The 14,550-nt window shown below is 39.7% G+C and overlaps 1 protein-coding gene across 7 annotated transcripts in view; it reads left to right on the forward strand.

Moving 5' to 3' along the window:
* Positions 1–1,869: 1,869 nt before the first annotated feature.
* Positions 1,870–14,550, forward strand: part of BTRC (beta-transducin repeat containing E3 ubiquitin protein ligase) — a 125,557-nt gene continuing 112,876 nt past the window's right edge. For 5 of the 7 annotated variants that reach the window (XM_068949821.1, XM_068949823.1, XM_068949824.1 and 2 more), the window contains exon 1: positions 1,886–2,059. In XM_068949821.1, the coding sequence (XP_068805922.1) occupies positions 2,012–2,059 (48 nt within the window). In that variant the 5' untranslated portion in view covers positions 1,886–2,011. Of the gene's footprint in view, positions 2,060–14,550 lie in introns of all 7 variants that reach the window. The other 2 variants (XM_068949822.1, XM_068949827.1) reach the window with 2 other exon arrangements.

The raw sequence follows: 14,550 nt of genomic DNA on the forward strand, positions 1-14,550 counted from the left end.
AACTGTCTCCTTATTTCGTACCGTGCAACAACACAGCGAGGCCATCCTTGGCTCTCGGCTTTTGGCCTCAGTACCAGATGTGATAACAGGTTGGTGTTACCAGTCCCAGACACTCAGAAATCATGAGTCAGGCCTCAAAATCTGTGAAGCTGGCTTTGAAATCCTGAGGTTCCTTTTAAATAGGGTGAGTTTGCGGGGGGTCCCTTCTTTATTTCATATTTCTGGACCACAGGATGAATGCCAGTTCACGTTTTAGACTTTCCTCTATAAACTGCAACAACTAGAAGCCCCAAGCCCTGATGTAACTTCAAGTGCTCTGAGAAAAATACGGTAAAGTTGGCAACATTATTCTTACCAAATACTCTGTTCAGAAGTGTGCGCAGCAGAATAATGAAATGTATTGCAAATAAAATGCTTTGGGGATAACATTTAGAATTATGTATTTGTTCATTGATGGATTCTATCATTTTAAGATTATTCTTTTCCCCACGATTACGAGGGCTAGAAATGATTTATTTGTCATAAAATAATTTCCATCCCCACTGTTACATTGATCCCATACTTGTCAGCACCGCAGTGTTATGGGAAATGCCAGATATGGGAAGGGTTGCTGTCATTTCATAAGAATTAGCAACAGATGGTAGATAGGTCCTGGCTCTGATTATCAGAAGATGCTGGTATCATTCCTGCAACATGAAGCTTTACTTTGTAGATTGAACAGTGACAAAGAGAATGGGTTTAGGTTGCATGTTGACAAGTAAATGCTGAGGTTTGTGGCTTCTAAATAGGAAGAAATTGAAGGCACCTCACTTAAGATGCAGAGTCAAATATAGAAAGAATGTGAGTGTTTTACCGGATCACACCCTAAGTAAGAGTCAGTGCTGTGCTTGCTGTAGAGAAAGGTAAAACAAAAGGGGGACAGTATGGTAAACACCTTCCAGCCTATGCACAGTTGTTATAAGAGGGCTCCTGTCAATTGTTTTTTTTCTTGTTTGCTGCTTTATACAGCAAGGAGAAGTAGGTGTAATTTTCAGAGAAAATAGATCTAGCTTTGTTATTAGAAACAAATCTAAGTGCAAGGGCAGTGGCAGGTTGTTTTCATGTGAGGAATTGTCTTTGCAGCAAGTTTTCAACAAGTATCTCTCAGGGATGGTGTAGGGCTACTTGATCCATTCCAGTGTTGCAGGTTTCCCAATTTCATGTTCCCCTGCCAGGAAGCAACACTTAACCCGCTCGACCCAACTTCCACTCCATACTAAGACACCAAACGTTTTTGGTACCAACTCTATGCATATTTGCCATACGTACATATATGCCAGTGCACAAGATTCATTTTAGATGGTATTTGGGGCTGTACTAAAACAAGCAATAATTGACTTAGAAATCAATCGCACTCAGGCATTGAGCGCAACTGCAGCAAAACAAAACAATTAGCGAAACTTTTATCGGCACCATAAATTGCCGGTAAGCAGCTATGCGCGCTCTCAGGTGCCAGGCACCCTGGCAATTAGCCGCACCCAAGGCACTAATTGGTAACCGAGCAGGGCTCTGACTTGGGAGCCGGGCCGAGACCTCATCGGGGAAGGTTGGGGCTGGAAGGCCCCAGACGCCCCCAGGGAAGGGGCCACCCTCGTCCCCGCAGCGGCCATGCGCCCTGCTCGGCTCTGCCCTCCGTTACGCCCGCCACAGCCCCTTCCTACTACAACTCCCATCAGCCCCCGCTCCCTCTAGCGGCGCATGCGCCGGCCGGCTCCCGGCGTGCCCCTGGCCGCGAGGCCTTCTGGGCCTCGTAGTTTTCATGTCTTCCTCAGGCCCTTACTGGCAGAGCGGCCAGGGACTCCATTTCCCGTGGGCCTGCGGGCGGCGCATGCGCCGCGCGGGCAGCGGGGCGAGGTGGAGCGGGGGGGACGCGGGGAAGCGCAGGTTCCTGTCTGCGCTGGCTGCGGCCTGGCACTGAGGGAAGGGGCGACCCCGGCCCCGGGCCCGGCGGCGGTGGCGGCGGCGCAGGACTATGGACCCGGCCGAGGCCGTGCTGCAGGAGAAGGCCCTGAAGTTCATGGTGAGGGGCCGCGGCGGTGGGAACGGGGGCACCTGCGGGGGTGGGGGAGGGGCGCGGGGTGAGGTGGAGGAGGAGAAGGGGGAGCCAGGCCGGGGGGGGCCCTCGCTGGCGTTGCGGTGAAGCAGGGGGAGGTGGCTGTCCCGAGGGGGTGAAATGTGGGGGGCTGGGGAAGGGGTCTGGTGCGCGGTGCGCAGACCGGGGGGCCGCAGGTGCCGCCTGGGAGCGGGAGAAGTTCAAACCGGGCTGGGAGGGGGGAGGGGGCGCTGCGTGTGTCCGCTGGGTTTCTGCTTTTATTTGTGTACTTGAGCCTCCCTTTCTGTAGTGCGCACCAGCCCGCTGCGGTTCTTGTTCTGTTTTTCCTGCCTCTCTGCCCCCAGAGCTGTATGTATTGCCACTTTAATCCTGCGCCTCCTCCCGCTGTGTATCCCTGATAATGAATGTAAAGAGCACTTATATTGTCTAGGTTTGCGAGTGGGTCTTTGACACAGAAAATAGCCTTGGGGTGCTTGCATCCAAGATGTTCTTTGAGCGTGGCTAGCTCACTCTAGGTTTGAGGCATGATACACTTGAGTTAAAACATTATTTCATTCTTTTTTATCATTTATTGGTATTTTCAAAACTTTGGGCTACAAACAGTAAGATTTGGAAATGGAAACAAACTGCTGCCAACCAACTTGAGTATTAACTTTAGCCCCAAACTGTTCTTTCCCTAAGGATGTTACTTAAATGAATGGCAACACTTGCTAAAAGTTTGTTTTGGATCAGTGCTTTCCATGGTACAGAGTTAAGTTTAAGTTCATCAAGAAGAAGCAGTTCTATTAGATCTTCGGAACGTATGCTCAAAATGAAATTGAGGAAATGCTAGTTGCAAATTTTAATTTTTAACTGCTCTTCAGAACACTTGCTTGGCTTGCGGCTTTTAATCTTGTAGAACTTGTTTCTCTTGAGACTTTTTGACCCTTTTGCTAGTTTTCTTAAAGCTTGTCAAATTTCTAGAGTCTCAGTTCAACAAAGTGGGAAAACTTTGTGGATAGCTAAGTAGGCACGGAAGCAAGTAATAACAAATTATCCTCTTTGTTGCGTGATTGGCTGTTGGAGTATGCCAGGTCCTGCTGTGCGTGCATTTGGTCAAGCTTAGTAATTACAGTCTGCATCTGGATAGATAGTGAGTTTCATATCCGGAAAAGTTTCTCTTGAAAAGTTTCTGTCTTGCACCAAAGGACATTGTAAACACATTATCCTGACATCTCATACGCTGCTTTTTTCCCACCCCTTGTGCAAAGATTCCCATCTAAGAGTTTATTCCAGGTACTTGAAATCCTCCATAAGATTGGGCCTGGCTACCTGAGGGAATTCTTGTCCATCTTGCAGCTGGCTGTGTTCCACTCAAACAATAAAAGTCCCTGGCACTAGGGAGAGGCCTGAGTGTGAGAGAGTGCAGCCTACAGGAGCTGTATCTGTTAAGAGCACAAGACAAAGGAAAGAATGATCAAGGGTGGGGCTGCACTGAGAACTAAAAGCTAAACTAAGTTCTTCAATATTTTATTAAAAAAAAAAGAAAAACCTCTCATATGCAAAACAAATCTAAAAAGTGCAACAGAACATGTAGCCTCCCTCTGTTGCCTCCCAACTGTTTAGGCATTTTTGTTTGCAGGTTGACAGGAGAGTGAGAAAGGCTTTTGTGTAACGCATCTTAAGCTTTTTCTTTCACATGCATTTATATAATACCTGCCTCTCACTTTAGTTATGTTGACAAAGTAAATCTTTTATTGGACATTGTGAGGTCTTTCAGTCTTCCCCCTTTGCAGTTCATGGAGATGTAGCAGAAGTAGGTTGTTTCAATATGTAAGATTGTCTTATTTAACTTAGATATCAGCTTGACTGTGCTAGAAAGTCTCTTGTTTCTGTCTTTTACACTCAAAAAGTCTTTAGGTACCGCAGTAATAGCGTTGCTACAATTACCTACCTAGATTGGCTAATGCATCCTCTCAACTGATGCTGAATCATTCGCAATGTATTATCCTGTTCATCCAAGTGTGTGAAACGCTTCATGTACTGTTTTCTTATTAGAGGGGTCACAGTTTGGGTTGAAGGGGACTATGCTATTGAGTATTGATTTTTCTCAGTGACTTTCCCAAGTGCCAAGATATTTCATCGTAGTAAATATTCAAATATCCCTTGTAGGGATGGGACCTGCTACCTCCACAGCTTTGGGTGGTTTTGTTTCTGATACAGATTTCGACTGAATTTCATTTCATGTTGAAAACAGCCTTGTAGGTGGTAGTATTTTTGTCCTTCTCTAGAAAAAAAATATTACTTTTTCCACTTAAAAATAACTGTGCCTAATTTTTGGCAGTAACTTTGAGCTTCTCTCTTGAATCACAAGATATCAGGTGAGACAGACAGTTTTTTTTTTTTTTTAAATGTCTAACTCCAGCAGAAAATGTCATGTTGAAATTTTGTTCCCTGTTAATCTTATGGCCGAAGTAGATACTTTTTAGAAAATCACAGTTTTATTTCTTGTTTCAGAAATCAAGGCTATATTTGACACTTTGAAATACTGTTTTTTTCCGGGTGCAAATGTATATGTTACTTTTTGATGGAAGAGAAGAAGGTCTTTTTCTTCCTGGCTGGTATTGGCTAGATTACCTGCCAGCAAAATGATATTACATTTAGCTAATATCCTCTATTGGTTTCTCAAGCTATCTGTGTTTAGATGTAATACATATAATCCAATACTTCCAGGTTTAAGTAATTTATTTAATTATACTTGCCTCTTCAAGTTACCTCTACTTTTCAAGAAGGCCTAATTTATTTCCAGTGTTAAACTGCTGTGTATTAGTATTGTGCAATACTAAGCAACTTCTCACTGATCATGACTGTATTTACTGGTGGATGACTGCTATTTGTCATCTTGTAAAGTTTGTTTTGAATGAAAGCCAGTTGATAGAATAAGATCTTGTGAATTATATATTCCAGTGTTCTGTAACTATACCAAGGATTTTGCTAGGGTGGAATTTATGTAAGTTCATCTTGCCCCCTTTTTATGTTTCTAAAATACTGCAGATAAAATTACACTCTTCATAAAGTACAGTTTTTAAGAGACTGATGCACAAGCTAAAAGGAGAAACAAATATGCCCATTAGTTTGGGAAAAAAAAAAAACAACAAACCCTCTTGCCTTAGAGAGCTCTATTTTTATTCTTTCAAGAATATGGGATTTCTGTTGTCATAACCATTTGCAAAAGTACCAGGAATGAGGCGCTCAATAAGTAACTTCCATATTTGAATAAACTGTTTAAAAATGTAGATACAGTATTTAAAGCATGAGTTCAATAGGCTCAACTGAGACTTTGATTAAATGTCATATAAACTAAACTACATATGCCTGCGTAGAATAGTAGAAGTAGCTCCAAATGGTTCTGTTAAGTGTACGAATGTTCTGATGATTATCTTTTTAATTAAAATGAGAAATCTTTGTTTAAAGTGGCATTCTTTTTTACGGCCTGTTACAGTCTCCGTAACAATCATTTCTTAAGTCTGAATGTTTTTAATTCCAGGAATCCATTTATATAAAACTATGTTTAGACTTAATTAAGGAATGATTCTTACAAAGCTTGTAAATAGCCAGGAAAAAAGGGACAGAAAATAAAACTGACATTCACACTTAACAAAGTGATTGTTACAAGGTATGTAATATGCTATAAAAAATACAATAAAGCTCTTTTTATAAGAGTTCATATTTTTTGTTCCTCATTTTGAAAGGTATTTAAGAAAAATATCAAAGCTCTATGAAGCAACATCTGTTTTCTTGAATGGACTAGTGACAACTTCTGTTGTACTTAGTTATCTGTACTCGAATCTGTACCTGACCAGTTTGGAATCCTATGGAGGATGGTTTGGCAGGCAATAACTTGCTATATCCTGAAGTTTAACTTTCTCTTTCTAATTTTTTTTTTTTGAATGAACTGGTTTGCAGTATTTGATTTTTCTTCCCTGGGTTGTGAATAAGATGATGTTGACACTAGCATTCTTCCTGAGTGTCTTTTTCCACTTCACTTCTAAATTAATGTTTTCTTTTTCTGGGGAGAAGTGATTGTAGGAGGTTCTAATGGCCTTCCAGTTTCACAGGAGAACCAAACCGTTGTTTTTTTTTTGTTTGTTTGTTTGTTTTTTTTTAAACAAGAGAAAACCCTGAAGTTCCTTAACTGATATTCTTATGTTTGTAATAACTTCCAAGAGACTGTCAGGTGGTATAGCAAGGAATAGTCATAATTGGAGGCTGAAGTACTGAATCTCTGAATTTTTTTCTTCTATTTTTGGGAAGGAGTAGATGGACAAAAGGTTATACTGTAAAGAGGTCCTGTTTGCACTGAACTTGTAAATTTATGAAATATATGATGTCAGTAGGGTTGGCTTTTAAAGATCTAGAACTTAGTAGCTGTTGTTTTAAAGCTCTGCTTTGAAAACCTTCGATCTTCCTTACAGCGTATTTGTGTCGGTGGTATTTTGGCAAAGGGAGGGAAGCAGGGAAGTAATGAGAATAATTTTGTAAAACAGCTGGGATAGCATAGACTTGCCTGTTGAATACTTTTGAATATTAAGCAATTGTTCTCTCTAATAGTACTGAAATAACATCCTCTTGGGATTTGTTGGAACTAGTATGTCTGAAGAATTTGTTGAATTATTTTTCTTCCTCAATTTTTCCTTGTATTGCAGATATTTTTGTGCAATTGGGGCAGGCCTTAGGTACTTCAGTAACTTCACCCTTGTTTTTCTGGTAATGTTTCATTTCAGCCACTTTACTCCATTAAGTGTATGCAATTAGAAAAGCAAATGGCAAATTTGCTATCACATAACTGAAGTATTTAGTTTCATAGACTTAAAAAGCAGAATTTGTTGCACCGTGCTCTCCCCACTATTATATATACTATAAACATCAGAGAGAATAGGCTGACCTTAATATTTGCTTCCCAGCCTAAATCGCCGCCTTGCAGCAGTTATTTCCCACTGAATAAAAAGTTTAATTTCACGCCCTGATTAGTGCTAGTGTGTGCAGGTGGATATTTATTTTATGCAGCTAAACTAATCTGCCTTGGCAAATTATTTGCCAGTCAGCAGAGCTATAATTCCTCATGAGTATTTGATACTAAATTATAGTTCTCATTAGTAATATAAAGCAGACTGTTCTAACTACAACATTTGGTTAGGCAAAGGTTTTCCCAAGAAATTTTTTACAAGTTTGGAGATACGTACAGTGGCCTCAACATTCTCAGTATGCCATAGTGGTGTGCAAAATAGAAGGCGGTTATAAAGATTCCAAAGAAAAGAAAATTATTCTGGAATTCTGTATTGTATCTACAGAGTTGATAGAGAATGTACAACATTCAGAAATTGCCTCTATAAAAGGTGCCTGATGAAGAAAGACCCAACGGCGGTCTTCGGAGCATTTCTGATGCCCTACCAAGCGCTGCTCTCTGGACAGTAAATGAAATGAAAAAATAAAGCTACACTGTTTTCCTGTTGTTTATTTTCAGTGTGAGCAGTTACTGAGCTAGCCAAAAGAGAGATCTGAGACTTGAAACGGAGAGGCCGAAGAAGCTTTGTGGTCTGGTTTCATTTAAAAAGCACTTCATACTATAGAAACATTTAAAGTGGGGATCAGAAAGTATTTCCTGAGGTACAGATGTTGAGTGGATGTGTTTGTCAGCTGGATGCATTCATCCACTGTTTTGTTTTTCTTAGATGTGACGATGTTGGTAGTTTGCTTATATCATAAAACTTGTTAATGCAAAGTACTTATTTTCTATTACAAGGAAAGTCATTTCTACCTTGAAATTATGAACTCCTATTAAGAATTGAGTGAAGGGCCTCCACTGTTTTTTCATCTGTATGGATGCATTTCATGTCGTACTCGTTTTCTCAGGGATCACTGCAACTATATTTAAAGTATAAATGACTACTTGTAAAACCATCATGTTAAGCAACTTGATTTTCTTGTATTAAAATTTTCATGATAAATCCAACGTTTATGTCTGGATTAAGCTATTGCTCTTTCCTCGCTTTCTTGTTTGCTTTCGTTGTGCCATGTCTAGCCTCCATGTGTATTGGTGAGATTTGTGTAGCACTTAACCAGTCTGAGTGGCAAATTTACTAGTGTTTCTAATGCCTTGTATTTTCTTCGGTCTTCCTCATTTCTTCTTTCCTGCAGTTCAGGAGATGCTCAACAGGGCATATTACTTATATATTTTAAGTGCTTATGCAGGGCTGAGTGCAGTATTTGTTTAGCTGAGGAAACTGAAGTAAAAGAAAATGACTGTAGCATAATGGAGTCCATTGGCTGTAGCTCAGTAGTAAGTGTTTAAAATATAATTAATAAGCAATCAGACAAGAAGCTGCTTTCTGGACATGATGCCAGTTAGCGCTAAAAAACTTCTTGGTCCCACAGAAACAGCTGAGAATCAGGCAATTTGAGAATTTTATTAAATACGTCCTGCTTATTGAACAATGATGCTTTCTAATGTCTCTTTATCTGAGGTTTTGAGGAACTCTCATGGTGGAGAAATACTGCCCCTGCTTTGCAGGAGAGGAAGCTGAAGCTCAGAAATTTGCCTAGGGTCATGGACTGGGATGATTTGTGTAGGCTCGTCTGGTAATCCAGTAATAGAAGACAGAATAAAAAGCCTTGTGCTTCTAAGCGTGTTTTGGTTAATTTTACAATTGGCTAACCACCTGTTAAGATAACACATTTTATCATTAAACAAAATTAATTTTAAAAATGACTTGAAACTGTCTGGTTTTTAATGGGATCTGAATATTCTTAGTTTTAATCTGCCTCATGAGGCTTGTCTTTCTTCTGGGAAGTACAGTGTTACATCATTAAAATATCATCCCCTACTGAGAGAGAAATTGGTCCCATTCACTAAATGGAGATGATGAAACAATGACAAGTATTTCTAAAAACTGCATTAAAATTCATTTTTTTTCTTTCATCTGCAAGTTGCATGGTTCCATTAACCAAGGGTGCTCAGTCTGCTTGAAGCTATGTGTGTGCAGCGAAATCTGTTAGTCATGATGGCAGAAGGTATGGAAAGCTGCAATGAAAACTTTCAGTGTTAAATTATTTCACTTTTCCATAGTAATTTTGTTCTGAAACAAAAGATTGATCACAAACTTGCTCTCTCTAGCTGCTTCTAGTCCTCCTCTGCACTAAGAGTTGACAAAAGTCAACTTTTGTTGATTGATTTAATTTTTTTAATTAAAAATTTTTAATTTTTTTCCCCCTCACTTCTGGAACAAGGTCTGCGCATTCATCTTTGAGAGCAACAGAAAGGAAAAAATCAGGAAGAACGGGAAAACTTGGAGAGTGATCCTTTACTTCCATTCTTTGTGAGGGAAGGATGGAGGTGCTTACAGTTTGTGAGCAGGAGCCGTGCAACCTCATGACATGGTCCTCTGGATTAACCAGTTTGGACTGGCAGAAACAAAGAGCTTTCGTGTTGGTTTCATTTCCTTCATCCCACGAGAAGAAAGGAGGAGGGTACAGGGCCATACTTTGGGGGAATGAAGTTCATAATTCCAATTGTATCTTAGTGTACCCATAGTAAGTGTGCTTCTAAGTGAAGTCTAGACAGCTCATCATCTTCTGAGAAGCACCTGAAGCAAAACAGATCTGTAGAGGAAAGGGGATTTGGGAGATACCAGGCAGTGCAGAACTCTGGTGTGGTTTTCCTGTTATTTGACTTTGTGCCCCTATGTGGATTCCCTCAGTTTGCTTCTAGGAGTCCTATCTCCTAATGCCTCCAGCTAAGGACATAGTTATTGTTACAGACTGTGAGGCCTTTCAAATACAGGAAGATGGATTAAATACTCAAGAGAAAAGTGATGGCTACCTCTGCTAGGATTGAAAGCAGAGCTTGATTCCCCTTTCAAGTCAGATGCAGTCTTTTGAAGTTTCCAGACTTGCCCATTTAGCCGCCCAAACTGTCTCTAGTTATTTCAGAGAGAAATGGTCCAGCATGAGGGAAGGTCTATCATACGATATGGTCACTCTCCCTCCCCGCACTTGTAATGTGTAATTTATTGTGAGAGTAATGCAGAACGGAACAGTGATTATGTGGGAGTTGCTTCTAGTTTATGGATAGTTGGCCTCAAATTTTCTCTCATAGGAGAATTCTGGCAATTGTCCAGAGGGGTTGTTCATTGGATCTGTTCAGTGCCCTTACTTCTTATGTGCCAAAACCCTCAACAGAATTGGGAAATGCAGCCAGCTATCATTCATCTCCTGCAAATTAGAACAATGAGAAGTGGGTGTAATCTCAAGAAACTGTGGGTCAATCTTGTTGTAGATGATGTGTCTTGGAAGCCTCTCAAGTTTTCTGAAGAACTCCAGACTTAATAATGTTAACATTCTCTTCAAATATGACAGAAGGTGCTTTCCATTGCGAATAGATTTGAAAGTACAAAGGTCTACGTTCTCTGTTCATTTTTTGTAATTATTTTTCCTTTTTTTGCCTTTTGACTTGGATGACTTCAGTGGAGTGTGTTCCTCTTGTCACAGCTGTTCTTTATTTAAAAAAAAGTATAAATGTCTTGAAATTTTTCTACAGGCAAGAAGATACTCATATATATCCATATCTCATTGACCATAAAATAAAATTATATCCAGAGACAAAACAGCACAGAACCCTTCAGTGAGAGGAAGGGTTTCCACATGGGATTGAAAGAGGTCTCGTGGAGCATTGTTTCTTGTCCTCTATGCTGCATAGTCTATTTTGCAAGCTATTCAAAACAGTTCTTAAAAGTGAGGATGATTTTCTTTGCTATGCTGTTGTGGGGCTACTCCAAATTTTATTTCTTTAATGGCTAGAATTTTCTTCATGTTTCCAGCTTAACTTTAATTATAGCTAACTCATTCTCATTTGTTCTTGTGCTGATGTTGTCCTCGAATTTAAATGGCTCTCTTGTTCCCCTGTGTTCATCCCCTGGATATATTTATGGCGAGCAATCTTATCCCCCTCTCAGCTGGACCTGGCGAGGCTAAACGAGTTTAGCGTTCCTCCCCCCCACCCCCCTTTTTCTTTCCCTCACAACAGGGATTTCCCATAACTTGTGATCATCCTAATAGTCCTTTTTGAACAGGTTCAAAATTGTATTAATCTACCTTGGCCATGAGTGACCACAACTACACAGAATAGTCCAGACAAAGTTGTATTGATTCCTTGTACAAAGGTATTAACGCTACTCTCTCTCTACTGGGAATATTTCACTTGATACATTCTAGAGTAGAATTCGCTTTGCTCGTGGCTGCCTCTTATTGGGGAACCATCATAATCTAGTGAATAACACTCCCTGTGCCTGTCTCCTCAGCTGTTGAGTCTCTATTTTATAACAGAAATAATGTTACTTTGTAATTTGTGGGCATACTGTTTTGATTCTGTTACTCCAGTCTTCAAGATACTGTGTCCTTCTATGTATTTATGACAGCTCTTAAGTTTATCTTTGGCAAATATAATTAGGACGTAGGTAATTCTTGTTTTGTACCTTTTAATGAGAAACTTTTAACATTGAAATCCATTATTAATACTGGAATTGACAAGGATCAGTCTCTTCACAGCTTGATGGTTGCCTTTTCAGGATAACCTGTGATCCTCTACCCTTTTTAGTTTCTTATCCTCCTTACAACTTCAGTATTAATCCTAATCCTCTCCATTTTAACTGATAACTTCCTACACGTCATCTATCAAATGCTTAACTACTTCTAATTTGTCTGGACTTCAGTGATCTTCTTAAAGAAGAAGATTGGGTTAGTCTAGCACTAATTCTAATTTGTTCTAAATCGGGAGTAGATTTACTTACGTCTCTCATGGTGACTATTTCATTTTGCAATAGAGCTCAGTACTTAGGCTCAGTAGATTTCCTGAGGTATAGGACATGCAGTTTTCTTTGATTGGATGGCCAGTCACCTTCTGCAACATTTTAGACTTGTTCTGGCTACTCTTCTTAAGGGTGTGTGTTCTGCACAGGCATACTGTCAGACCGCCCATTAGGTATTTTCAGTTACTTCTGTTGTCCCTGCTTCAATCTTATGCCATAATCCTTCCACCAAGATGGTACAACTACTCTGGTGTTCCTTGTTTTAAGGAGGAATTTCCTGTAGTCAAGCCAGGTGAAAGAGCATTTACATCGGTGGAGTGGAGAACTGTCATAGAGCTAAATTGCTTCCAAGCAATGATTCCAAGCTCTCTTGCACTAGGTGAATAGATCCCACGCTGTAGATGTGGTGCTGTGCTTTGTGAGGGAAATGAATTGGGATAAAATGGCCATTCCTGCAAGAAGGAAATTGTTTTTTTTTCTTTTAGCCACTTTATTGAGCAGAGGAAATTTTTTTTTTTTCAGTGCTATATATTCAGAGCAGGAGAGCTCACTGACTTAACACAAAATGTCATGGTTGACTTCTGGAGTCTGACCTTGGAAGCATTTTCATTTCTTTAGAGAACATGGTATTCCTCTTACGGACTTGTCTGCTTAATGTATGAACTGCAAGTTTCCTTCCAGAATAGCTGGCACAGATCTGTTATCTCATCTCTTCTGTGTGTCTTTATTTCTGCTACCTGGAATTCAGCAGGAGATGAGGAAAGTGAAAGTTAGCACTAGCAGTTCTTATGCTGGTTAAGATCATTGTTTTCCAGTTGGCTTAATTTTATTCACCTTGGCTTCATTTTTTTTTTTTTCTTAAGCATGGAATTTTCTGTTCCCAGTGCTCTGTGTCCCAGTGAAAAATTAGTATGAGGATGAGCTTTCTGGCTTTTGTATGGACTTATGTAAGAGACAAGATGTTTAAAAAGTATCAGCTTTATTTTGCTAATATCTAGACAACGTTCTACCTGCTATTTTATACGTAAGTCTTGCACTGTGTACGCTACTGTTCTTGTTGCGTACTTACCTGGCAGAGCTTCAGACAGTAGCCTGAGAAATGTAGCTTTTCTTTGCTGTGGATCTTTCAGTCTTGAAGGAAGTGGAATATAGACTTGAATTTCAGATTTAAAAAGTGAAGTGATTGTGAAATCGAGAATGCTTTTACTCATGGGCACAAAGGGGATGTCTTTACACTGTAGTAGTAAACGTGTCCTCAAGCTTGCTGTTACTTTGTCCTAAGATTAATAGAGTGTTGTCACAGATCTCCATTTGGTTTTGAATGCTCTAGCTTAGTATTCCTGTGAGCCCTTAAAAAGGTATCGAGGTGTTTCTTGTTACTAAAGTAGATTTCCTGACAGGTGCTCCTTTTGGAGGGCATAAAAGCTTACATCTTTGTATCTGTCAAGGAATATAGATATACATTCTCCAGTGAGGGTTGTTTTTGAACAGATCCTGTTCAGCATACTCCAGACTAACTCGCTAAAGAAATAAATATCAATTTAGAACTAAATATAAATATCAAAATGTGTTATTTTGCTATGGTGAATTCAATAAGTTTCCAAGTGGAGTCAAAGCTTACTGCTTTGCTGAGTCCCTCTGAAAGAGTTTGTATCAAACTGAGGTCCTGCAGTCAACCAAGTCATTGTTTGTTCATTTCCTTTTTGAAAACTAACAAGTGGTGCACATAAATATTGGCAGCTAATGCTTTTGGTGTTGGCGAGATGCTTTTTTCTCCTAATAATAAAGATTTTTGAAATCCTGTGTGTGGTTTTGTTGAGTTAGAGTCCACAGATCTACCTATGCCTTATTTTGAGCACTCCTTCGGACAGTAGAATATGATATCTGTTTGGGTCTTGAAATTGTATGTTCTGCAGTAGGAATTCAATTTATTGCTGTAATGCATACAAACTCATTAACAAGTTCTGGGCCACAGGGGATATTTCCCTTTGCTATGGAAGTCATCTCAACTGGATGATCCTCAGTGCAGCTGGCCATGCCCTCTCATGTCAGGAGCTGACAGATCTAATTCTGCCTTTGTAGATGAGAGCCTGTTAGTTAATGGCATTGTGAATATTGTAACTCGAAGCTCATGTTCAGTATATTAAAATGCATTTTCCTATTCTTCACTTGATATTTATCAGATAAGGTGTTATATCTAATGAATGCAGTGTTATCGTCAAATAAATATTTGTATATAGAGCATAACTTAAAAGGAATGAAAATATAAGTAGCTTCACTGTTGCTTTGTAGTGACAGAGAGAGATGGCTTTAGCTTGCCTGTTTGGATGGTATGTGATGGAAACCCAGGGTGAATGTCCTCTCCAAGGGAAAAGGAAGCATTATGGTTTATATGATCAGATTCATAAAATTCCTAGTACATATATATTTCATATGGATCTCATTTTTTTCCCCCCCATTTCTTGCTTCTTACATTAAAGCAGATAAAATAGAGAAGCAGCAGTACTGTCTTGCAAGTACCATGGTAGGTTTCACTTTATAATTATCCTGCTCTGACATATTTATCCTTTCTTGTGGAAGTGGAGATGCAGATATTTAAGAACCCTTCTTGCACAA

The sequence above is a fragment of the Struthio camelus genome, chromosome 7, assembly GCF_040807025.1.
Source record: "Struthio camelus isolate bStrCam1 chromosome 7, bStrCam1.hap1, whole genome shotgun sequence".
NCBI lineage: Eukaryota > Metazoa > Chordata > Aves > Struthioniformes > Struthionidae > Struthio > Struthio camelus.